This window comes from Typopeltis vanoorti, chromosome 2, assembly GCF_054136105.1.
Source record: "Typopeltis vanoorti isolate ZY-2024b chromosome 2, IOZ_Tvanoo_1.0, whole genome shotgun sequence".
Classification (NCBI taxonomy): domain Eukaryota; kingdom Metazoa; phylum Arthropoda; class Arachnida; order Uropygi; family Thelyphonidae; genus Typopeltis; species Typopeltis vanoorti.
In genome coordinates this window covers 140,753,208-140,779,582 of record NC_143550.1, presented here as the reverse complement: position 1 = coordinate 140,779,582, position 26,375 = coordinate 140,753,208, and the positions used below count along the sequence as shown (strand labels likewise).

At 36.0% G+C, this 26,375-nt stretch overlaps 1 protein-coding gene across 3 annotated transcripts in view; it reads right to left on the bottom strand.

Annotated features, from left to right (window-relative positions):
* Positions 1 to 22,197, bottom strand: part of LOC150109475 (armadillo repeat-containing protein 8-like) — a 235,349-nt gene extending 213,152 nt beyond the window's left edge. For all 3 annotated transcript variants that reach the window (XM_090408488.1, XM_090408504.1, XM_090408496.1), the window contains exon 1: positions 22,042 to 22,197. In XM_090408488.1, coding sequence (XP_090264614.1) covers positions 22,042 to 22,068 — 27 coding nt within the window. In that variant the 5' untranslated portion in view covers positions 22,069 to 22,197. The remainder of the gene's footprint in view (positions 1 to 22,041) is intronic.
* Between the last annotated feature and the right edge of the window lie 4,178 nt (positions 22,198 to 26,375).

Below are 26,375 nucleotides of genomic sequence, written 5' to 3'. Positions count from 1 at the left end.
AAGTTACTGAGGCATGATCTACCCTTCACAAAACCATGTTGTCCCCCATACAATATCCCATTTTCATCTATCCAATCCTGTATTCTTTTCTTGATTAATTTCTCTAAGACCTTGACAATGATTCCTGATATGCTAATCGGTCGGTAATTTACAACAGCAGTCTTGGAACCACCTTTATGCAGTGGAACTATTTTCCCCTCTTTCCACCCCTCGGGACTAACCCAGACCCGAGACTCAAATTAAACAAAACGGTCAAGGGTACTGACAATTCTTTAGCTGCTTCTCGTACGACACGAGCTGGTATACCATCCAATTCAAAGGATGTATTGACATTGAGGTTATGCAATAGACTACTCACCTCCACTTCATTCACCACAATTCCCGTATAATCTACTGGTTTATTCGTTTCTGCAATGTCACCACCTGGATGATATATACTTGCAAAGTGCTCACTCATTAACTCAACTATATCAACTGATTCAGTTACCTCCCTACCATCGGCATTCTTTAAAATCATTCTGCCATGTACATTTTACCTTTTACTTGTTACATATCTAAAAAACTGTTTAGGATTCTCTTTAGCCTGCATGGCCAATGTTCTTTCGTAATCCTTTTTTGCTTTTCTTACCACACTCGTTACCCTTCTGGCCTGCACTTTATACCGTTCATGTGCCTGCCGGTCACCTTTCTCCTTAAATTCCCTCCATAGTTGTTTCTTTTTTTGCAGCTCAAGCTTAATGGTGTTATTCATCCATTTAACCCCTACTTGATTTATTATTCGGACTCTAGGTATACAGTCAGCCATTGCTTCATGCAAACACTTCTTAACTGCCTCCCATGCACTATCAACTTCTAGTCCTTGCAGTTGTACATGCCATGGCACTGAACCAATCAAACTCCTAACCTTGTCATACTTTCCAGCCCGATAATTCCACATGTACCCTGTCTTAATTGAAAATTCCACACCTTTAGCCACCTACCAAGTCAAGACCCTATGATCACTCTCACCAATTTGTGGCAATGTGGTCATATTTGTTACAGCCAAATCCTCAGATGTAATTACTAGGTCAAGCACTCTCTGACCCCTAGTATTTTCCATTACATGCTGTCGCAGATAGTTATCCCTTAATAACCGCATAAAATCCAATTCCTTCTTCCCGTGTGTTCCTCTCCTCACTCCAATCAATGTGACCATAGTTGAAATCTCCCATAATAATTACCCTTCTTCCACTCATTTCATCTATTTGCTTGTGCATACTGTCACCACCATCTTTTCCATCACCTGGTCTATAGCAGCACCCAATTGCATATTTAGTTCTGCTAGCCACAATCTCACACTCAAATGTGCTCTTTTCTCTATCCTCCAATTCAACTTCTATTCTCCTTGTTCTCCTTGGCTGTAGCTCATCAGCTATCATCAACAATACTCCTCCCCTCATTTTATTCTCCCTGTCATTCCTGAACACACTACACCCATCACATTCAATCCCACTAGCTATATCATCTACAGTCAGCCATGATTCACTAATACCGATAACCTGTGGTCTGGAAGTGCCAACCATGACCAAAAACTCTTCCTTCTTGTTCTTAATACTCCTAGCACTAGTATACATGAATTTAAGATCCCCATTAGCCCCAACCCTACCTTGATGCCTTATATTAACTATCCCACTCTGATTTGTTGTCCTTATTTGCTCGGGCATATTATATTCATTCATACATTCAACTGCCTCCCTAAGGACTGTATATCTACCCCCCCCCTTAATAAATCTAGTTTCCCTGAATTTGCACATCCACTACATTCAGCAACACTTTCTCAAGTCTCCTTACAGCATAACCATTCAAATGCAAGCCATCCATCTTATATAGATCCTTTTGTCCATCGAACTCACTTCACACATCCACAAATTCCACACCACTCGTCATACATAACCCATGCATAAAGTCATTCGCAATTAAGGCCCTCCTTTTAAACATTTCACTGTCATACCGTGGCAAAAGACTAATCATTCTAACGCTCTAACTATTTTCTTTTGCTACCTCAAACAATTCATTCAGGTCTTCTATCATTTCCATTTTATCTCCTTTCAAATCATTCCAAATATGGTTGTATAAAAGTCTTACAGTGGCTGCACTGCATAGTTCAGAAGGCCTGGACAGAGGGATGAATTCCTGATGATTGGAGTAGAGCTCTCATAGTATCCATATATAAAAAGGAAAATAAAACTGAATGTGAGAATTACAGAGGTATTTCCTTACTGAGTGTTCCGAGCAAAATTTATGCCAGTATACTTGAGAAATGGTTGAAAAAGAAAAGCTAGGTGAAGAACAAGTTGGATTTAGGCCAAATAGAGGCTGTCAGGATCAGATCTTCACTTTACAACAATTAGTTGAGAAAGCATGGGAATATAACAAAGATCTGTATTTAAGTTTTGTCGATCTGGAAAAGGCATAAGACAAGGTGCCAAGACTGAAGCTATTCAATATACTACAGTTATAGGGTGTCAGTGGGGCATTATATCAAGCAATACTTAGTCTTTATTTGAGTTGCAAGTCAGCAGTTAGAATTGAAGGAAGTACAGAAAGATGGTTTAATGTTAAATCTGGTGTCAGACAAGGATGTACATTATCCCCTGTGTTATTCATTATCTATATGGATCACATTATGTAGGAAAGTGGTATTAAACATGATATCAGAATTGGAGATGTTAATGTCAGCTCTTTGCTTTGTGCGGATGATATTATACTTCTAAATAATTCAGCTACAAGTTTGCAAGATACCCTGACTAAATTGATTAACTGTTGTAATAGATATGATATGAAGGTCAGCAATAAAAAGACAAAGACAATGAAGATAGGTAGAATCGTTGAAAATGTCAACTGTGTTTTGAATGAGGAACCTGTGGAACAAGTAAAACATTTCAGCTACTTAGGCACGATTTTTAGTGAAGATGGTAAATTAAATATGGAAATAGACAACAGAATCAACAAAGCTGGTATTATAAGAAGTCAATTGAATAAATGCATATGGAATAGGAGAGAAATTAGTCAGAACACTAAATTAGTTGTATACAAGACAGTGTTCAAACCAGTTTTAACTTATGGATCTGAGAGCTGGGTCAGAAGTAGAACACTTGACCAAAGACTAGAGACTGCAGATATGAGAGTCCTGAGAAAGATTAGGGGCGTGAACAGATGGCATCAATGGCAATATCATATTAAAAACGAGGATATTAGGAAAGAACATGACATTGTCAGCATCCAGGAATGCATTAGCAGAGCTAATCTCAGGTGGTATGGTCACTTGAACAGAATGGGCGAGGAAAGATTAGCAAAACAAATGTTCTCTGCCAAGTTGGCAGGAAAACGACCAAGAAGAAGACCAAGATATAGGTGGATTGTTAGGGTACAAAGTGCCTTAGACGATAGAAATATAAGATCTGGTAATGATGTTGGAGTCTTGACAAATAACAGACTGATTTGGAGGAAAATTGTAGCTAGGAAGTTAGTAATGAGGTAAATTTTTCATGAAGTACTATCATATCCTGTACACCCACCACCCCTAGAGGGTACATGGCAGGAATTTGATGATGATGACATGAGTGTTGCTGTATTATAGTTAAGATCCTAGATTACTTACAATCCTAATTATAATTAACTCCTAGACCAAAAGGTTATGTGGGTGGAATATATGCCATCATATGCTTGGGATTTTTAGACCATTATTAAGATTAGGGTGGTTGATAAAAATTTCACAGCCCTCCTTCAATTTATGCTCATACCGCATTTTGGTGTGATGTAAACAACAGGTGCCTTTCCAGTCGATTCTATGTAGAGTATTCAGGGCATGATCAGAAAGTCCAGATTTACCACATTTATTAAATTTAATGTGCCGTTCATATTCCTTTTTTCTAATAGTAATGGTGTGTCCTGTTTCACCTATATAGTGCAAATTAGAGGTGCAATAAATATGTTATACTCCAGGGTGGGCCAGTGGATCTTTGGACGAGTTGAATAAGTTCTTTAATTTAGCAGGTGACATTAAGGTTGTATTTCTGTAGTATTCTGTTTATTTTGTCTGAAATCTCTTTAATATGTGGAATGGCTACAGTTTTATTGTAATTTAGCTTATTTTTAAGTGGAGTCTTGTGAAGAATTTTGTTGATAGTAGTTTTGCTGTAACCATATTTCAGGAATACTTTGCCAAATACTTTTAATTCATGTTTAGGTGCTTGTTCATTGGAGCAAATCTTCAAAGCTATTTTTTCAGCATGTTAATGACACCTAGTTTTTGTATTGTGTGATGGTAAGAATTTGTGCATATATTGGCCAGTATATGAAATTGCGTTGGAAAAAGTTCAGAGACGATTGACTAAGGTGGTTTCTGGTCTCTGGAATGTAGAGTATGAAGACAGATTGACAAAATGCAATTTTCAGAAATTGGTGGATAGAAGGAGGAGGGGGGGGGGGGCATGATTGAGACATATAAGCTGTTAAGAGGTTATTACCAGATTAATGTCGGGGAAGCTTTGCACAGAATGGGTGAGGATAGCAGGAGAACAAGAGGTCATTCCTGGAAGCTGTATAAGGAGGGTGTGAGCAAGAGAGTGAGGAGCAGGTTTTTTGCATGGAGAGTGGTGAGTGATTGGAATGCTTTGCCCGAGAGTGTGGTGTGTGCAGAGACAGTGAATATATTTAAGGCACAGTATGATAAACTGTGTATATAACAGTGGACCTCCCACGATGAGTCTGTGACTCCATGGAGGTTTTTATAATAATAATATGTAGGCTTACCATAAACAGTGAAGGAAAAACTGCCAGAAGGAAGACGTGTGACATATCCTTTTCTAGATACACTTGTCACATGTCTTCCTTCCAGAAGTCTATAATTTTATTGAAATGAATGCTGATCACCGTGTAACACTGCAGGAAAGGACTGTCCTTTTCAGTATACAGGAAGCCCACCCACACAGGCAGATACATTCACAAACTTTCTCATCACCCCCATCACCTTTCAACAATATGGTATCATTAAAACACTAACCAATAGAGCCTACAACCTTTGTTTCAATGAGTCCACCCTTATGGCAGAACTCAATCATATACACCACAACTTCTTATCTAATGGCCACAGTTTCCACAGTATCAAAAAAATTATCAATTCTCACTCCCTTATTACTTCCTTGATCTTCTTTTCAGAAAGATTTTAGTAAGGATATCATCATTCCCCTATGTTTCGAGGTGCTGGTACTAAGTTCTGAGGTACAATATTCTGTATATGGGTAGCAAGCTTTCAGTGGGGCTTCAAATCTGTGCAGAGAAAAAATAGCCAAAGTCTTAAAGAAATACAATCTTTGCACAGATTTCAAGCCCAACTGAAAGCTTGCTAGCCTTATACGTTCCACTAAAGATCAGCATCCTCTCCTCTCTGTGCCTGGAGTATATAAAGTACCCTGCTCCTGCAAGTTGTCCTACTATGGACAGATAGGAAGATCAGCCGACATCCATATGGAACAACCCAAAAAATACATCTGCAGTAATGACTATGGTCAATCAGGCCCTGCAGACCATGCTTTAGATATGGCTCATAGAATTAGTTGGAAAAAAACCACCATGCTCCATCACAGTAAATTTAGAAGAGAAAGACTATTTTTGGAATCTACAGCTGCTCTCAGAAATCAGCCTAATTTAAATAATATGGTTACATAAAACTTCCCAAAATATGGGAAACATTAATACTTCGAGATCCCAGTTTATATCATAGGCAGGTGCCCAGAGAGGATGTCACACCTAGTTAGGACTCTAATCTTTGATTTACATGTTTTGCGTGTTACCTGTCTCACATTGTACTCCCTCATGATGTCTCAGTGACTGAGATGAAATACTTGAAGAATTAAATAATATTTTAATCTTTTCTCAGTGCTGTTTCATTAAGCTTCTTACATGAATATGCCAAACATGTTCCATTAAAAGATTTGTCTCTTATTATAATTATGTAAGGTTTACTTTATCTCATAAGAGAATAAAACCATTTAGCATGAAGTCCAGAGCAATGCATTCATATTAGTGTGAATGCTGGATAACAGAATTAACAATAATGTTTGCTCTGGGAACTCAAGTGTTGGATGTAGCTAATTTGATTTTCTGGTCGGTGTGAAGTTCTACCAATGCATCAACTGGTGAATATATATTAACTACAAAGATAATAAGCCAAAAGGTGTTGTACTATCCAAGTGATCATTTGCACTTGGTTCCGCCGATAGTTTTTTTCGGCATTGAAACTCTACGGATGTCAATGGATTTCGACCCGAGTTTCGTACCTGGCTATAAAATAAAATGGGATTTAACATCTCCCTCTTAAATGGTGAATATATATATGTTTTCTATATACAAAAAAAGCTTAGAGAGCCACTGGGAAACCTAGTGATAAGACAGTCAAGGAATGGTGGGACATTTTTAGATTATCTCAAGGATTTAATAGTATTGCTGATGGAAAATTTTCTCTATGAATTTTATCTGTGTTAATCTGACCTAGAATTCTTAAAGTTTTGTTTGAGAACCATGAAATTTCACAAGCACTATGAACAAAGTGATACATACACTTAGTAAGTAAAGAAGAATAGTAGAATACATTATCTTCAAAAATTATTGAAAAAGAAGTTGAGAGTTGCAAAGATTAAGATATCCAAAGCAGACCTGCATAAACCATAAAGTTTAAGAAAGAAATGGCATCTGAAGGAAATTTCTCATGCAGTTTATCTTGTGATGAAATAACAGTGAATAAAGCCCTCTTGTCAAATCATGAATTCACTTATGCAGTTATTATTTGAGATGGTTGTTTTTGATTTTTATCAATGAAACTTGAGCATTCTTTATATAAAATGGATCATCTCCTGTGGCTGCCCATATTAATTTTGAAAGATACACTGAAATTTTATAATATGGAGAGGGAGCAAGGGCAATTGCTATGGGATAGAATACATTACTATGCTTTATGAATCTTTAGATAAATATATCAAGCTTAAATAATGGCCAAGTTCTTGTTGTCAGCAGGACATCATATTACTGACTTTACTAAAAATAATGAAGTATTGATCTAAATCTGAGCTTCAGGAATTTTTACAAAATTCAGAAATAAGGCTTATGCTAGAGATTAATAATAATACATCCTTACTCCCTAACTGTCCACACCAAACTTCTTAATGGCTCTGTAATGTAAGTCTTTCTGTATAATGAAATATGATAAAAACATTTCATTGTATTAAAAATAAAAAAAAAAGATCCTGTGAAAACAGCTGGTGAGCTGCAGTTCACAACAATTACCTTATTGATATTTTATTAATAGTCTTTTGTTGGCTGCCATTATGGTATTCCTTGAACATCACAGCAGAATTTACATTCTCAAATATTAAAATTAAAACAACAGCATAATCATTCTAAACAAGAATCAACCTCCTGCTTTCTCAGTACATATCTCGCTTTTTTTGGCACATCAGATACCTTTTTCATAATATATTACTTTTTTTATAGATAAAGTAAAGCAATCATTAAAAAAAATGATTGAAATTGATTGAATGATTCAAACAGTAGTGGTGTCTGCAGAATTTTACTTTATCCTACCTTTACAATCTTCCACTTTAGTTTAACTGAGCTGAAATTGTTATGCAACTTGAATGTACAAAGCAATCATACTCAAAAATGGATTAAAAGATATCCTTTAAAGATGTCAACAGTTGAAAAAAAAAAAAACAATCCTTATAATTCCACTCATTTTAGTTAGTCTAATGGGGCTAAAAGTCTCAGCTCTATATGAAACAAAAACAAATTTATTCCAAATTTAAAAATTAACTATATTCCATATTCAAAAAACTGAACAATGTGAGATGTAAAAGGTGTGTGTAAAGAAAATGAAAATCTTCCCCCACTTCATTTTTTGTCAATATGAAATTTTCAAGAAAGTGAAGAAATGTAAGAAACACTATTTCTAATTTGATCAAAGCAACTTGGACAAGTGAACCCCCACCCCACCTTACACTCATATGCAATTTTGTACAGCTGAGTTGGATTTTTTAAAGGATCTTAAATATATACCATTCTTGAAATCAGCTGACTGATCCTACTAGTAATGTCACTGAAGAAAACAATCCTCACCAAATTTTGTCTAAATGGACTGAAATTATCAGGAATTATAAACAATGTTAGCGACTATCTATAATTATAAACAATGTTGGTTTGATCAAAATTAGTTGAATATAATCTGTAAGGTATCCACCAAAGAGTTAGAAAACCTGCTGTTCTGCTTATTTTTTTTGATATCGTCAAAGTGCTCTAGTTCTTTGAGTAACTGGATTCAACATTTCAAATCTTGCAGATTGCATTCTGTTGAACACCTCTGTCAAATAAAAGTGAAAGATCAATAATATTGATCTTTCACTTTTATTTGACAGAGATGAAAGTGAAAGATCAATAATATTCAACTCACAATTAGTTACAGCAGCCTGAATTTCGACCCTACTAATTTTGGCAGTACTTAGTTTAAGTAGCAATGCTGACTTGAACTCCATTCACTAGATTGTCACATCACTCAGAAAATCAAAAATTAAAGATACTCAAACTGATTCACAGAGAAAACATTATCTGTTCATTCTGATCCTAAAGTGATGAATTAAACATTTTTTCACAAAGACATCAATTCACTGCTTTTAATTTTATGCTAAATAATTTTCCTATTTACACTAGAAGTTAGGCTATAAATCATATATCATGATTTTGATTCATAGTTCATTACATTAGTAACATGGGTAAACAATCCGGCCTTCAATAAGTAGAGTGATGATTTTAATGGTTTCTAATGATTCCAGAACCCTTCCAAATTCAAAAAACCATTACTATATTGTTTGTGTGTGTGTGTGTGTGGCCTAAATGGTTTTGAGTTTTAATTATGGCTTTTATTGTTTTTATTACCATCAACATTTGTTCAGAATGGCAACGAAGAAAGTGACTTATTTTTTTCATAAAATAGGTGGGTCAAGAGTTAGAAATGAAAATATATGAAAATGACAATGATCATTAATAAGTAAATAATAAACATTTGTGCATCACTGATAAAATGCACAAATTGCTTTTTTTCTCCTTTCATGCCTCTGACATTAATACAGTGGTATCTCGCTAATCCGAACCTCTTTAGTCCGAATCCTCCAGTAATCCGAACTGCGGTTTGAAATAAAAAAGGTTTTATTAAGTATTATTATTTTGTGTACTAATATTTTTATTTAATAATTATTATTTTAACTATTATTAATTATTTTATTATTATTACAGTACAGTATTATTTTAATACTGTCGATTGTACGGTTATACTGGAGACCTATTTTGATGTATTGTGTGTTCACGTTTGCTTTTTTATACTGTACAGTACGTACTGTATTGTCGGCATGAATCACAAATATACACAAAAAGAGGAAATTCAAAACGTGAATAATTTGGTTAAAAATATAAATCCAGATGTTGAAATTTCACAAACAGATGTTATGGAATGGATTATAGGTAGAACCTAAAGCGAATTCGAAATCAAATCAGATGCTGAAATTATAAATATGACGCTACAAAATGAATTAGAAGACAATGATGACGATGAAGAACTCAAAGAAAAAAAAAGTAAAACATGAAGAGGCAGTTGACAGTTTTAATATGTAGAGAATGGGCTAAGCAGAATGATATGCCATTCCACAAAATTTTATTGCTAATGCAGCTCCGAGAAGAAGCATTTGAAAAAAGTTTAGCTTCCAAGAAGCAAAAGAAAACCAGTGACTTTTTTTACAAAGAAATAAAAAACTTTGTTTGTGTTATTTTGTGAAACCTTTTTTGTGTTGTGTAGAAGAAAGTGATATTTTTTTACGCAAATTAAGCTACGTACTGAACTATGCAATTTTATTAAATCACAATCCTCAACAATACAGATACATACAAACTAAATTTTTTACTAAAATAAACTTGTGCACTATATTATTTTTTGTTTTATATCAGTTATTTCATTTATTTACAGAATTAAATTGATGTACCATTAGAATCTGATTCTTTTTGTCTTAAACACTAGTTATTGTTGTCTCTTGGGGAGAAATTCGCTAATCCGAACGAGCACAGTTTTTATTAGTTTGGATTAGCAAGATACCACTCTAAATGTTTTGTGTGTGTACACGCTACAACCATAGGCAATTAGCATAATGAGTGACCAAGTTTATTTGCTATATACCCAATTCTCTATTTACACAGTGGATTGGTTCCAGAAAAAAACATGTAAAAAAGAAAACAATGCATATCAAAAAATAGAAGAATGGTTCCAGATGTGAAAACCTGATACAAACAATAAGTTATTTTCAAATAAAACATATGAAAATCATTGAATAAAACTATTTAATTTTAATGGAATATTTTTTATTTTAAATACTCATTTAAAGTACAGGTAACCCTCGTAGAACCCGGATGTTAGGTTCCATAGAAATGCCGCGTTATATAAATCGCATTATGCGAGACTCAGATCACATAGAAAAAGTAGGGTTATGTTTCGAAATCATTTTTTTTTTTAAATTAAATAAACAACAATGACATCTCCAACAAAAAAATATTTTTATTTAATTCAGGTAATTCATGCAAGTTATGAAAATATATAAATTATGAAACAAATACATAGTATAAAATTATAAATTGTACATAAACTTCATTGTACATAATGCATAAATGTTTTAGGCAAAATAAAATAAAGTGCATATTTTAATCTTTCATAGCACGAGGATTTGAGGATCGGTTAATAAACATTGGTTTTGTCATGTAATCACCTGATGCATTACTACAAAACAGTAGAGTAATTCTATCTTTAGAAACTTTCAATCCAGGAGCTGACTTTCAATTTTCGAAATATAGGTGTGTTTTTGCATTTTTTTTTCAATATAACCCAGATTCATCTGCATTGAACACCTGGTCTGCATCATAAATGTTTATAAACCGAGTTTTTTGTTTAATAAGATTTCCATCCAAAGGAATTTTCTTGAGTGCAATCTTCTATCCAAATCATTAGATTTCTCCATTTTTGCCATTAGAATATCGCGTACACGAGCAACGTGCTTTGCACTTACCGTTGACCTAGCAATAACACTTTCTCGGATTTTATGTTCATTTTGTTTGATTGTTCGAATTGTTGATTTTTAAATTCAAAGTCCTTGCAACAACTCCTGGTTTTTCTCCATTTTTCAACCGATCCAAGATTTTAATTTTTTCTTCGAGAGAAATAAATGTTGGTTTTTTCCCTTTCGTTACAGTTTGTGGCCATTATTATAAATATATTTTTTTTTTGCACACAAAAAAGCATTACATATTAATTATATGTAACTCACCAGAAAATAAAGTGCTCAGCTTGAGATTAACACACTTATGATTTTTAATGCACTTTCCTGACAGAAAACAAAGAAATTTTTAACAATAAACACTTTATACGGTATACAATTGACGTACATGCATGCTAAAGGGTGTTTCCCCTAATATAAATTCGCTACTTATAACTACCTGTGCGATATGGGCAGACACAAATTTAATGAGATAAAATTTGAATTTTAAGTCGCGGGGTGAAAAATATATGAAAAGATAAAGGGTTATTACAATGTAGACGTATTTTTATCGAAACCGCGTTGTACAAGTACCGTGTTGAACAAGGGTTACAATTTGTAGACCGCGTTATAGCGTTCTAGTCCTGGGAGGGACTGGAATCAGTTTGCTCATTATAACTCTACGTTGAAAAAAGGGGAAACAAAAGTAGACTAAGTTGACTGACTTAGAGTAATGTTAGTCATGTTATAAATGAACGAGACAGGTAACCCTCGTATAACCCGCGTTATACGAGGGTTACCTGTATATACATATATATCTTTCTTAAAGAAAATAGTGTGTCACTAATAATAAAATAGAAATTCGAAAAGGCCCAAATACACCCACACATATGGTTATTATTTAAATTTTATTCACTAGCACTTTCTGACAGTAGCTGCATTCTTTTTGTGTGAGACTGGAATTAAATCACTCCCATCACTTGAAACACTTTGGCCGGCCTGTTCATATTGCAATGGAGAAACTTTTTCTTCAGTAAAAGGAACTAAATTAGCACTAATTTCCAAATGAAGGTTGAGTTTTTTTTTTACCACAAACTTTGTAATTAATGGTTGAGATCCTGTTTTGTCCGGATCTGTATAATTCTTCATATCACACCATACATGACTTCAGTTGACGTTTAAACTGTTCAGCTCGTTCAATATTTGGATCATGTGTAAAAAAATGACTTTGCAATTTGAAGCTCTTCTTTAATTAATCCTGCAGTGAGTGGAATCTCCATCATCATCACTTGTTTCTTTTTCACTGAGATTCTCAATGACAGCTTCAATTATTTTCTCATCACTAACAGCCTTGTCAACCATCAATTCTTCAATATCTGCAAATGAAAAATCATCGAATCCTTCTCTACCAACTGCATGTGCTAATCTGATGATATTGGGATATTCAGTTGTATGCAAAGATACAGGGTTTTTCTTTTTCATATATTCTGGCGAAGTAGCTTTCCAGCATGCATTTAAAGTTGATGGTTTCAATTCTGATAACACCAACTTAGCAAGTTTGATGTAATTCAAAATAGAAAATTTTTTCCACACATCAATAATTGTCAGTAAATTATCTTTATCTAGTTTATCCAAAATGTATTGGAATATTCTACTTATATAGCAAGTTTTGAAGGTAGCAATCACACCCTGGTCTAGTGGTTGTTTTAAGGATGTTGATTAGGTGGCAGAAAACAAAATTGCACATTTGGGTGTTCTAAAACAGGATGGCCAGGTGCATTGTATATAATCAATAAAACTTTATAAAGTCCAGATTTTTTTTCCATCAAACACCATTTAACTTCTGGAAGAAAACATTGATAGAACCATTCATTAAAAATTTCTTTTGTAACTCCCAACCTTTTTGGTTTGCCTTCCAATGCACTGGTAACGTGTTAAAATCCACACTTTTCATTGCTCGCAGTCTTAGGGATCAATTAATGGTTTTAATATATGATCTCCTGAAGCACTGCTGCAAAATAATAAAGTCACATGATCCTTAGCTGCTTAAAAGCTATATAAGTTCTACTTGGCATTTTTTCCCCCAAAAAAGGCTGATCTCATCTGCGTTCCAAACTTGATCAGGAGTGTAGCCACCATTGTTCAATAATTTTGGACAGTTTTGAAAGAAATTCCCTGCCGGCTCATCTACAGATGCGGCTTCTGCTTTTATTTTTACATTATGACGCACGCATCTTTTGAGAAATTTTGTAAGCTAACCTGTGTTTTGCAGAAAAATTACAATTGTTGTTTGATGTTGTTGGTTCCTTTTACTGAATCTGTTTGTACAACCGTAATTTTGAAGTTTATACAAAACTTCAAAATATAATACATACCTGTATAACTCTATTGCACGAACTTTCATGAACAAAACACAAGACGAGTGAACATTTCGAATTGTAAACAAGAAATGACTGCTTTAGCAAACAGCTTAACTCAGCTTTATATAGGCGGGCCTCCCGTAATAGACCAACTTAACTTTGAGGAATCAACACAACACCCTTCTGCTACCAGGAACCAACGGAGAGTGAATATAATGGATCATCTCGGCTTAACTTTGGGGAATCGTAATTACAAAAAATTGATTTTTTTGTTGTTGCCACAATTGTCTACATTCTGTAGCGTAGAGTAATCCGTGATATTTAAAACTCGAGGGGGGTTTCCCAAAATTCAAGTTAAGTACATATGTACTGTTCCAGGAAATTATAATTATAACTGAAATATCCTTTTTAACAGAACTGAATTCAAACAGAAATTTTAAAAATAAGCACCATTTGAAGCATGTAAAATCAAAATATATCATGTAAAAAGAGAATTAGCAGTTATACTGTACACACACACACACACACACACACACACACACACACACACACACACACACACACACACACACACACACACACACACACACACACAGGGTGATCAAAATTAAAGTATCTCTGTTTAAGGTCTTGTGGAGCACCATCCAGTGATTCAAATGCTGCAAAACTTTGCAGGAATACATTGTGCATCATGCAGAAGCAATATCTGAGCCAAAATTCACCACCGGGAAGTGTTGAAAACACCAAATGAAATTTGCATACCACACAAGTGCCAGGAGGGTTTAAAAAAGATGGACATGGAATTTTTCCATTCATTCTGGTTGTTAATACTGTCCACAAGGCAATTACCATGCAGGTTGCTATACAGTAATCGCATAGGGTGTTGTATCAGTGGCCCTATTGATCCCCTGCTCTTTCCACAGAGGTGCGTAGCAGGCAGCTATGCACCTCCACTTCAGGTTTGCCATCTTTTTCTTTTTTTTTCAAGTGTTCTTATTAACTGTTATTTATTATTAACATGCTGGCTCTAGTGGGGATATTTTTTATTTTCCTTCCACTACAGCGGGATATTGCCATATAGTCTCGTTCATTTATAACATTACTCTAAGTCAGTCAACTTAGTCTACTTTTGTTTCCCCTTTTTTCAACGTAGAGTTATAATGAGCAAACTGATTCCAGTCCCTCCCAGGACTAGAACGCTAAGAATAGACGTGCCAGGATGTGAAGAACCTAGAGTTTTAACAAAGATATTAAAAGAGATCATTGGGGCACAGAACATCTATTCCTTCACTCTGTAGGGGGGGGAGTTCCTCTCATTATAAAGAACATGGATTCAAGAGAAACTTTTAGAGGGTTTCTCTGTGTAAGGGAACCATATAACACTGGTCATGGTAGGGAGCCAAGTGCAGACTCAAAATAGACAGGTTCCCTATGGAATACATTCAAGCCAGAGACAACATCTTAATACAAGCCTTTGCGAAGTGGGGAAAAGTGAGTAACATCACACCGCATTTCGAAAGAAGATCCCACTCGGTTCTCCGGGGAAGTAACCCTCACGATGGACATGAGGTTACCCATGCCCAACTTAGTGAACATCGAAACAGCACGGGTAATGGTTAACTACCCCAGAGTGCAGCAACAATGTTTGCATTGTGGCTAGGTCAAACATCTGGGCAGACTGCCCCTGAGCCAAATACTTGAACTGCGTTAATGTCAGGTACATATCCAGCCAGTGCCCTAACCCCTGTTGAAAATGCAGCAATCTAGAACATCGGATTACTAGCTGCCTGCTACACACCTCTGTGGAAAGAGCAGGGGCATCAATAGGGCCACTGACACAATACCCTACCATGACCACAGAGCAAGGTGATTTTGCAAAACTCCCCAAGGCCACTGGGAAGAAGAAATTCACACAAATAGTCCTTGAGAAGATAAAGAAAGTAGCTATGACACATCTCTGCTGCTACTTCTACCGCGACAACATCAGCGGCTGTGATGGCACTGGCAACCAGCTGGATAAACCAACATCTGAAGCCGAGCCAGAAACGGCTAAACCAGAAACTACTACAGAAGCCGTCGTCTTACCAGCAACAACAGCAGCCAGTAAAACCAAGGACAAGACTCATCCATCTGAAGTTAGTAACCCCTCTCCTGCAGAAGACATGCAACTTGAAGAGGGGGAAATATCGAACATGTCACCCCTGCTGCCGCCACCACCAGAAACATCAAAGGTGGCGAAACGCAAAGAGGAATCGACTGCAAAGAAACAAAAAAAAAAAAACAGAATTCAGGACCAGAAAATCTATAGAGACATCAGAATCTGAAATGGAACTGGATTCCCACCAACCCACCCCCTCCTGCAAGAGAAGACAACATAAAGGATAAGATCAAGAGGTACAACAGGGTTGCATTTTAGCACATGAGTATACAAGACCTCTGAAGACAAAATAGTCAGCTTCAAAATAAAGAACAGCAGGCACAAGTTCGAAGTCATGGCAAACTTGTGTTCCAAATTTGAAGCAAGCCTGCATGGGGCCACCAGCCTTTTGTATAGCCTTGCTCAACATTAGAGGCCTCCAATCACCATTTAAACAGGAGGCAGTGTTCGAACTATGCTGGCATACAACATCAGGCTATTGTTCCTGCAGGAAACATACTTTTACCACTATAGAGCCAAGCAGGAACTTAGTCAAAAGTACTCCTTGACGTCATACTGGAGCTTAGGCCCAACACCACTCAGTGCTGGAGCCTTTCATCCAAAGGGATGCAGAAGGAACAATTCTCGCCATAGACTGGACGTACTGGGGCTGTACCATCAGGTTCCTTAACATCTACAAAGCTCGGCTAATGCACCTTCAAGACCAACATTCTTTTAGAGTCTCAACAACTATCTTTATCGCACCCATCACATCATCATGATGGGTGACTTCAACTGAGTGGCGAACCCGGTCTTAAAGTAGGAGGGAACCCAACATCAGAAACAACTGGCTACAGACACTTGGAAATTCACCTTAGAAATGCTCAGCTCACCAATGCTTGGTGACATCGTAATCCCCACACATGGTTTGGCCAAGGAGTTAGCACTTGGCTAAACTGTTTCTACCAAACATCATTGCTCCTTTCTAGAGTCAAGACAGTAAGGCACGTCAACATCAGCAACAACATTTCGGGCCATAAAACAATTGTGCCAAAGTACCATCATCTTGAAAAAGTAGAAGTTGGTCTGGACCCATGGAAGTTACCATCAGACTTCCCGTCCCTTTTCTCAGTGAAGTTTCACTATCTTTGTTTCATGTGAACCAACACTGGCTGGGATTGGAACACTTGGGCACAATTCAAACTCACCATCAAGAAGAAAATGATAGAATGGGGCCAAGAATGTGCCTACCTCTACAAATCTCGGCTCGAGATCTGTTTCATATTCTTCAAGAAACTGGGGTCAGTGGAGGGAGTGCCTCTGGGGAGGCTACAACAGCTCCACTCGCCTCCAAATCAATGGATACCTATCTGACCCCATTACCATCCAAAAAAGGGTCAAACAAGGATGTTCTCTCAGTTCCCTTTTTTTTTGCACTGGTCCTTGAACCTTTTCTACAAGCAGTCAACTCTCATGATGTTAGAAGAATGCCATTTCCACTCATCACGGAGGAGTCCAAAATAACAGCCTATGTGGATGACTTCATCAGGAATCTCTTTAACATCCTCGAAAGATTCAAAGTTTCGGGACTACAAGCAAATCCTGAAAAAACTCAGCTCAAAACATATGGAGTTTGGGACCCAGTTAACATCCCACTGGGTATAGTCCCCAAAGAAGACCCCATTATCATCTTAGGGGTACCCTTTATAGCACAGCCTGAAGTCAGAGATCATCTCATTACCAAGACCGTCGGAATCCTCAAGGACTGGAAAATCGAACCACTGTCACTTTCCTCCTGAGCCACAGTAATAAAGACCACTGTGTGCCTAGCTTTCCAATATGTCATCAACAATAGCAGACATCTTGAAACAGCTAGAGAACCAGCATTCCATCAGCAATGGAATCAATAATATCTGTTGTCCATCTATTCCAGGTTCTAGTTTTTCCATGGGGGATAACTTGGATGAGCCCGATTTGTGAAGGCCAACTCTAGGCAGTCGCCCCGGTTTGGGTAATCACCTGAGTGTCGGTTACCCCTGTGGTCATGGTCATCCAGCAGACCTGTGAGATGGAGCGTAAAAGAGTTAAACATCTGATAGCACTGAGCCAGATAGATGAAAATTATTATCTGAGACCTTTTTCTCTTCCTCCCTCCACATCTCTATATTCCCCCCTTGACTTTCCTATTTTCCTTATTATTCCTATTTCTTACTCCTCCCATACCTTCTAATTTCCCTCCATTTTCCTAATTTCTAGAGGCTCTCTTTTATTTAAAAGGCTGATGATGATGAGATTCCTTTATCCTTTCACCTAATCTTGCCCAAACATGCTTTGTTTGTGAAGCTGTTCTACCTAAACAACTGCAATGCTGTTGCTGCACTCCATGAATTTCACTGTAAGAATAAATGTCAATGAGTCCACTATCGCCATGTGCATGTGATGAATGGCTAGTCATTTTGAAGAAATGGAATCATTGGGAGTTAGACCTGGCAGAGGTCACAAACCAATCAGTTCACAAGTGAATGGTGAATTGATTGGCTTGTGTCTTGATACAGCATGTCGTAGCATGTGGAGCATGCTGTATCAATATACATGTGTATGTCTTGATACACCTTGATACATGCCTTCCTAATGGTACACTTTCATTCACTGTATATAGAAAACCTATGTACACAGGCAGATACATTCACAAACTCTCCCCCACTCAACAATATGGCATTATTAAAACTCTAACCAAGAGAGCCCACAATCTTTGTTCCAGTGGAACTGCCCTATAAGGCGGAACCACATACACAGCACCTTCCTCTCTAATGACTACAGTGATCACAATATTAAAAAACAATCCGTTCCTCTCCCATCTCATCAGAATCAGTTCAGAAATGCCATCACCATACCCTAAATCTGTGGCACATCAGAAAAAACAGCCAAGACCTTGAAAAAGTACAACCTCCACACAGCATTTAAGACCCACAAAGTCTACAAAGACCAGCTCCCTCCTCTCTCAGTGCCTGGAGTTTATAAAGTACCCTGTTCCTTCAAGCTGGCATACTTTGGACAGACAGGTAGATCAGCAACCATCCATTTAGAAGAGCACAAATCATACATCTGCAACCACGACTATGGTTCAGCCAGGCCAGACTGACCATAGTCATGGTTGCAGGATAAAGTCTTCCTTTATCCTTAGCCACATGTTTTGGATACAACCTACAGAATCTCCTGGGGAAAAAAACCACCATGTCACTATGGTATTAGTAAATTGAATTTACTAATACCATAGTAAATTCAAAAAAGAAAGACTATTTTTAGAATCTGCAGAAGCATTCAGAAATCAACCAAATCTAAATAAATACAGCTGCATTAAAATTCTGAAAATTTGGGAAACATTAATTATCAGAGATCCAACCTTACATTCTAGGCCACCTACAATTGCCCATAGAGGGTGCACCGCCTAGATAGGACTATAAACTTGCATAACTGGAAAATTCTACAGAAGATTCTGCTTTCTACCTTCAAGATAACTCTGATGCAGGAGTTGAACCTGCAGGACTCTGACACTTCGCTTGAACATTCCTTGCTTAATAGATTTGGATGCTGCATGGCAGTGGATGATTTTGTGGAGGAGATGAGGCTCTCTTTCATAAAGTACCCTGTGAATACTCACAACTGCCAGGTATGGGTTATGCAAAACCAGCATGCAATCCAACAAATTCCTTTGCATTCATCCAAAATTACCATTTAGTGCAGGCTTACAGCTTCAGGACCATTCTTCTTTGAGGACATTTGCCAGTCAGATCCTGTGACCTGCTCAGTTACTGCCAAAAGGTATTGCAATATGATAAACAGTAATGTTGTGAAACAGCAGTGCCTGTACATGGATTCAGTCATTTTCATGCAAGATGGGGCCACTTCACACATCAGTCCATCCATATATAGGAGGTTCTTCAAGAACACTTCAAAGAAGCCAGAGTGATCAGCCGTGTGTTTTCCACTGCATAGCCACTTTGTTCACCTGATTTGAACTGTGCACCAGCCAGATGGAGTTTAATGAATTCAGGATTTATGTTTTTAATGTTAAACCATTTCAATTTTGGTGTTAATCAGGCCATATAAGGCAGCAAAATTATGCAAAATAAAATTATAAAATTAGAGTACTGTTTTTCCACAATGAATACTGCCCCCCCCCACTCTGAGCTTTTTAAGTAATTTGTCAATAAAGTCTTCCTTTATCCTTAACCACTTCCTCCTCACCTTTCCACACACACACACACACGGCACTGCTGCTGTGTTGTAGGCAGAGTGCTAGAACCAGCCTGCATGAGCCAGCTGTTAAATTGACAATGGCTATATATAAACTATTGAGCAAGATGCACTTCAACAATGACGAGCGGAATTTATGTGATAAGCTTGTATGTGGTGGAAAATCTAACCTGGGGAGCACTTATTTTGCACCCTTTGTGCTTCCTTTCCTCCTCATGAGGCAGCATGCCAAAGGATTATCTCTGATAGCAACTTTACAGAGATATTATTTTTCAACAAACAGTCCGTTAATTTTGAGTTGCTTCTTCTGTGAAAGATATCACATTTTTTAGAATCATGAACCTAATAAGTTCACCCTAAGAAGATGCCCAGGCAAAATTAAGCAGATATTTGTTAATAATGGAATTTGTTTATACTTTTTTGGGGGGTTGCAATTCTCAGAATGAAAATGAGGCAATGAATCAAACAAGTTATGTCTTTTGATACACATCAGATTTTTATAAAAAGTGCCATTATTTGATTACATTCATTGAATAACAAATCACAATAATTCTTACAAAAACAAAATAATTGTCAACAATCAAAAATTCAACTTCAAACAATTTCAAACTGTAACTGCATTGTAAAAAAGAAATAAACAAGGCTGCATGACTGGTGACCATGCAGTGCAATAATTGTCGGTGGTGAACCAGTCTGAGGTTCAAGACTGGTTGATGACCAAGTTTTTTCTTTTAATCATTATAATCTTCATTTTTTCCCCTCACCTCAATGGAGAAAGAATAAAAGATGGCCTTTGAAAAGATGAGAAGAGACCATAAGAGGCCACTAGGCCTATTACTGGAAAGGAAGATCATTTTCAAAACAATATGTAAATGATGTTTGTTTCCATCTTTCAGCAGAACTCACCCATTTTTATAAACAAGCACTTTGACAAGATAATAATTCTACCCTTGATAGAATTTAATGAAATTTGATATTCAGAATAACTATAGGCAAAACAACACATATTCAAAAATAGAACTAGGTTCCGTGTCTGTGATAATGGTGTTGCCATACAAAAATCCTACTGTAAAACGGACATTTATCTGCAATCATTTCCTTATTTGTTATGAAATATTCCTGAAGGCTGAAGTCCCACCATGGCAGGGAGAGATGGGCAGAATGAATCACTGCACAATATGCAAAAATTCTGCATACAAATAATTTACAAATGAATAAATCATAACTGATAAATGCAGTGAATTTAAGTAAAGAAAATCAGTCTGGTATGTGAGAGATTAATAAACAATATACATATGCCTGGTAATGTAATGTCTGGAATATCCGTATGACACAGATTTGACTATATGGCTATGAGGAATGTGAGAAAATTCCAAAATGTTTACAAATAATGATGGACTGATAGAAAACCAATTAGAGACCTTGGCAAATAGAAGGAAATGGAATAATACTGTATTATCACATAGATACTAGCAATTAGTAACATGTACAAAGGAGAAAACTGCTGCTATTTATAGAATAATATTTTTATAGGGGAAATATTATTTTATGAAAAAGGCATGGAGAATCCAGGTGAATTTCTTTAAGATATATATGTGTGCAGTAAGTTGAAGGTATACCGGCAATAACGTCACGATTTCATAGAGCCGCCAGCAATTATGTGTTATCCATGCTGCGCACATTAATACACTTATAGCCAATTTGTTTTTATATCATATTTATATATAAAATTTTAAAAAAATTGGCCTAATTATGTATTATAAGTTAAACCAAGACGTGATTTTTTACATGTTATCTCCGATCATACGAATATTAATGCAGCATGGTTTCATAATTATTTTTTTTACGAGTGCACTTTCGTTAAAAAGTTATACACATTCTAAAATAATCTAATAATCAGTCAGAGTACAGTACATCCCTTTAAGCATGATACAGCATGTAATATTTAGACTCATTCTCGTAATATCTCGCCGTTTTTCGGAAATCCTTGGAGTACTAGTGCTAGTTACGTATCACTAGCATAAAATACTTAAGCTAGCAATATATATAAATAAAGTAACTTTTAAGATTATTACGAAAGGGGAGTAAAAAGGAAGAGGGTAGGACATAAAAAAAAAAAAAAAAAATAGGATCAAAAGTACATTAAACTAACTTAAATACTAGGCATAGATGATCACTAAACGCTTACCATGTAAGGCTGTAATACTGTAACCATTTTTTCTTCGTAATTAAAATTTTTAAATAGCAGAGGCTCTGCTGGAGGATATTCTTCTATATAAATATTTAAAAACGAAGTAAAAATCAAAATTTTTTAAACACTTCCACAACCGCGTACAACACGGAGTTGAAAATGAATAACAATATTGCACACCCTAGTGGTTGAAAACAGTAAATATTATTGACAGTCATAAATATTCTTCTTCTTCTTCCTTTCCAGGCTTATAGGCCAAGTGGCCTGTTCCGAACTCAATTCCATCTTTTTAAGGGTCTTCCTCTGCATCGAGTACCTTTTGGGTGGTAATTTAGAATTTGTTTAGGTAGTCTGCTCCTTCTTGATGGGGAGGAGGTGGAGAGGATCCAGAGGCGAGTGACTAAGATGATAACAGGTCTATGGAATGAACCATATGAGAACAGGTTGAAGATTTGTGGGTTGCAGAAACTAGTGGATAGGCGGAGGAGGGGAGATATGATTGAGATATTCAAATTGCTAAAGGGATTCTATAGGATTAATTCAGAGGATATTTTTGAGATCAGGACTGGTGGTGGGAGAACTAGGGGACACCTATGGAAGCTGGGCAAGAGTGTGGTTAGCAGGGGTGTTAGAGCTGGGTTCTTTACTTTTAGAGTGGTAAATGAGTGGAATAAGCTGCCAGAGCCTGTTGTGGGTGCTATGACGGTGAACGAGTTCAAGAAAAGGTATGATAGATACTGTGAGAATGTAATCGCATAGTTGTGTGGACATGATGTTTAGGGCCTCCCTCGATGAGTCTAAGGACTCCTGGAGTCACCCGAAATAATAATAATAATAATAATAATAATAATAATATGTGTTCTTTCCATTTTTCTCTATAGCAAATCACTGTTTCATTTAGGGAGGTTGTAATTCCAAGTTTTTTTCTGATTTCGCTGCTTTTCATTTTATCCATTATTGTGACTCCTTCAGTTCTGCGCAGAAATTTCATTTCGGATGATTCAATTCTTCTTTCATCTGCTTTTTTTATTGTCCATATCTCAGTGCCATAAAGTAAGGTTGGTTTAGCAACTGTATTGTAGATTCTTATTCGTGTGTGTTTTTGTACATAATTGGGTTTAAAAATTTTATTTATAATGCCTGTTACTTTTAAACAGTTTGATATCTTTGGTTCTATATCAGCTTCCTTTTCATATCACATTGTGCAACCTAAATATTTGAATGTATTTAATTGTTCTATTATTTTATTGTTTATTACTATTTTGCTTCTTATTGGATTAGCACCTTTGAAAGCCCTGACTTTTGTTTTGTCTGTTGATATTTCCATACCATATGTTTTTATCAGATTATTTTGACTGCATAATAATTTTTGTAGATCATCTTCATTATTTCCAAGGATTATTTGGTCATCAGCAAAAAGAAGAGTAGCTAACCTGGTGTTATGGTTTATCTTGAATCCTCCTTAATTAGTTATCTTCCATTTTTTTATGATTTTATCTATGTATATATTAAATGAAACCGGTGAGAGAGGGGAACGCTCACGTACTCCTCGATTTATTGGTTTCCACCTTGATGTTGAATTATTGTACTTCACAGATATTTTATTATCTTGATATATATTATATAAGGCTCTAAAGAGTTGGTTTGGTACTTCATATTCTTCTATGATTTCCCATAGTTTTTCTCTGATAATTTTATCAAATGCTTTGGTGTAATCTACAAAAGCTATGTGTGTTTCTATGCTCATTTCTCTGTGTTTTTTAATTAATAATTTTAATGTAAATGCAGAATCTATGCAAGACCTGCCTTTTCTGAATCCATTTTGCTCATCTATTAATTTTCGGTCTACTATACGTTTAAGTTTATATGCTAAGATTTTTGCATATTCTAAGTAAGCTGATTCCATGAGAATTGTTACAATCAGATTTGTGTCTTTTTTTGTAGATGGAATTAAATATTGCTTTGGTCCAATCTTTGGTCATTTTCCTTCTTTCCAGATCATATTATAAAAGTTAACTAACCTGAGTGAGAATTCAAGTCCTGCATATTTGATAAGTTCCAAGTTTATACTGTCTTCTCTTGGAGCCTTTCCTGTTTTGCTTTGGGTTAATGCTTCTGTTAATTCTTCTAGAGTGATGTTTTCCAAGTTATCAGAGATGTTTACAAAGGATAGTTTTCTGTTTTGAATGTTTTCATCATACCATAGATCTTGGTAGTGATTTAGCCATGTTTCTATTTTAATGGTATTAATATCTGCTTTTACTCTAGTTTCATTGCTTAGATCTTTGAGGATTTAAATGCATTAGGTCTTTCGGGCATACAGTCTCTCTCTAATTTTGTTACAAAATTGTTCCATATGTTTCTGCTTATTCTCCTGCATGCTGCTTTTGCTATTGCTTTTTTTCTGTTGTATTCGATTTTTGATTCTATTGTTTTTAGGTTGAGCCAGTTTTTATATGCTTTTCTTTTCTTCAATAATGCATTCGTCCCAGTTCCTAAGGCCTCTTTTTCTTTTCCACTTTTTCTTTGTTCCTAAACTTTTTTTTTTTGTAGTTTTTGTCATTATGGTTTTTAGGTTAGACTATTCTTCTTCTATGTTCTGATTTTGTTTTATACTTGTCATCCAGTTCTTTATTCTTTTTTGATACAAGTCTTTAATACTGTCATCCAAAAGTCTAACTTTGAAAGATTCAAAATTTCTATTTTCCTTATGCTTTTTTGTTGTTTTCCATCTTGGTTCCCATTTTATTTTTCCAATTAAAAGGTAATGATCTGATTCTATTTCAGATCTTCTGTATACTCTTGTATCTTTTATCATTTCTGATATTTTGATATTGCTGATTATGTAATCAATAAAGCTTCTTGTGTCTCTTGCTTCCCAGGTGTATCTGTGGATGTCTTTATGTTTGAAGGTGTTCATTATTTTAAGGTTATTGGTTATAGTAAAATCTCGTAATCTATTTCCATTTCTATTACAGTTAAGTTCTTCGATAGGTCCTATGTTTGGTTTATAAATATTAATTAAAGAAAAGATCAATAGAAATTATTTCAAGATTTAGTTACACTGGACTATCATATGCCATTACCAAATAACATTTCACATTACTGTATAAGTTCAAGCAAGAAATCACACTAATGAAAATTTGATTTTAGTCATATTTTCGCGACCCAGAATTTGGAGTTGTCTGAAGACGACTTCAGGAGAACAAAAGACATTCCGCCAAGGGTGGTCGATTGGTAGAGCCTCTGCTACTAATGAGTCCAGATTGTGTAAAAGGTTTTGCAAAGAAATGAAACTGAATATTCATTTTATGAATGTCTGGGATGAGTTTGATAAAAGGAAGGAGTATTTTAAGAGAGATGGTTTGCACTTAAATGGATTAGGAGCTTGGCATTTAGAACATTTATTCATAAAGGACAGAGTAAAGGGTCATAAACAGGGAAATGGAATTTGCTAGGGAGGCAGGTGATAGAGTCAGCTGTAAATAGCACTAAGGTCATTAATCGTTGTGAAACTGGGATTAATTGTTCGCAGAGTGTTAACAGTATACAGAGTGGGGTAATTCGCACACAGGGATATTATGGGAGGGAGGGAGTATTGCAGTTTATGTATACTAATGCTCGAAGTATTAGGAATAAGTGTGAAGAATTTTTGTCATTACTTAGTACAACATGGCCAAAAATTATAGGAATTAGCGAAACTTGGTTAACCAAGAATGATATAGTTATTGGGATTGAATGTAAGGGGTACAGTATTTTCAGGCAGGACAGAGATGACAGAATGGGGGGAGGGGTTTTATTAATGATAGATGAAACATTAAAGTCAAAAAAGATAGAAGTACCTCACTGTGACAGGTATGTAGAGGGCAGTTCATTAGAGGCTGTCTGGTGTGAGATAGAGATTAACAAGGCGAAATATGTAATTGGTTGTTGCTATAATCCAAGGGGAATAAGGGAGAATTTAGATAGCATGTATTGGCAAATTAGCACGATGAGTAAAGGTCAAGTAATTATTATGGGGGATTTTAACTTTGGGGACATAGATTGGGGGAAGGAATGGTCACAAGGAACAAAGGAAATTGAGTTTATACAATTGTTAAGAGATAATTACCTGAGACAGCATGTGATGGAAGGGACAAGAGATTCTAGAGTGTTACATCTGGTTATAACATCGGAGAACATATCAATAAGTAATTTAGTTACAATGTCTCCACTTGGGGAAAGCGATCATGTGGTCTTGACCTGGGAGATTGAAAGACGTACTGAATATTCTATTAAGAATGGGTATATGTGGAATTACAAGGCTGGTGATTATGGCAAGCTGAGAAGTC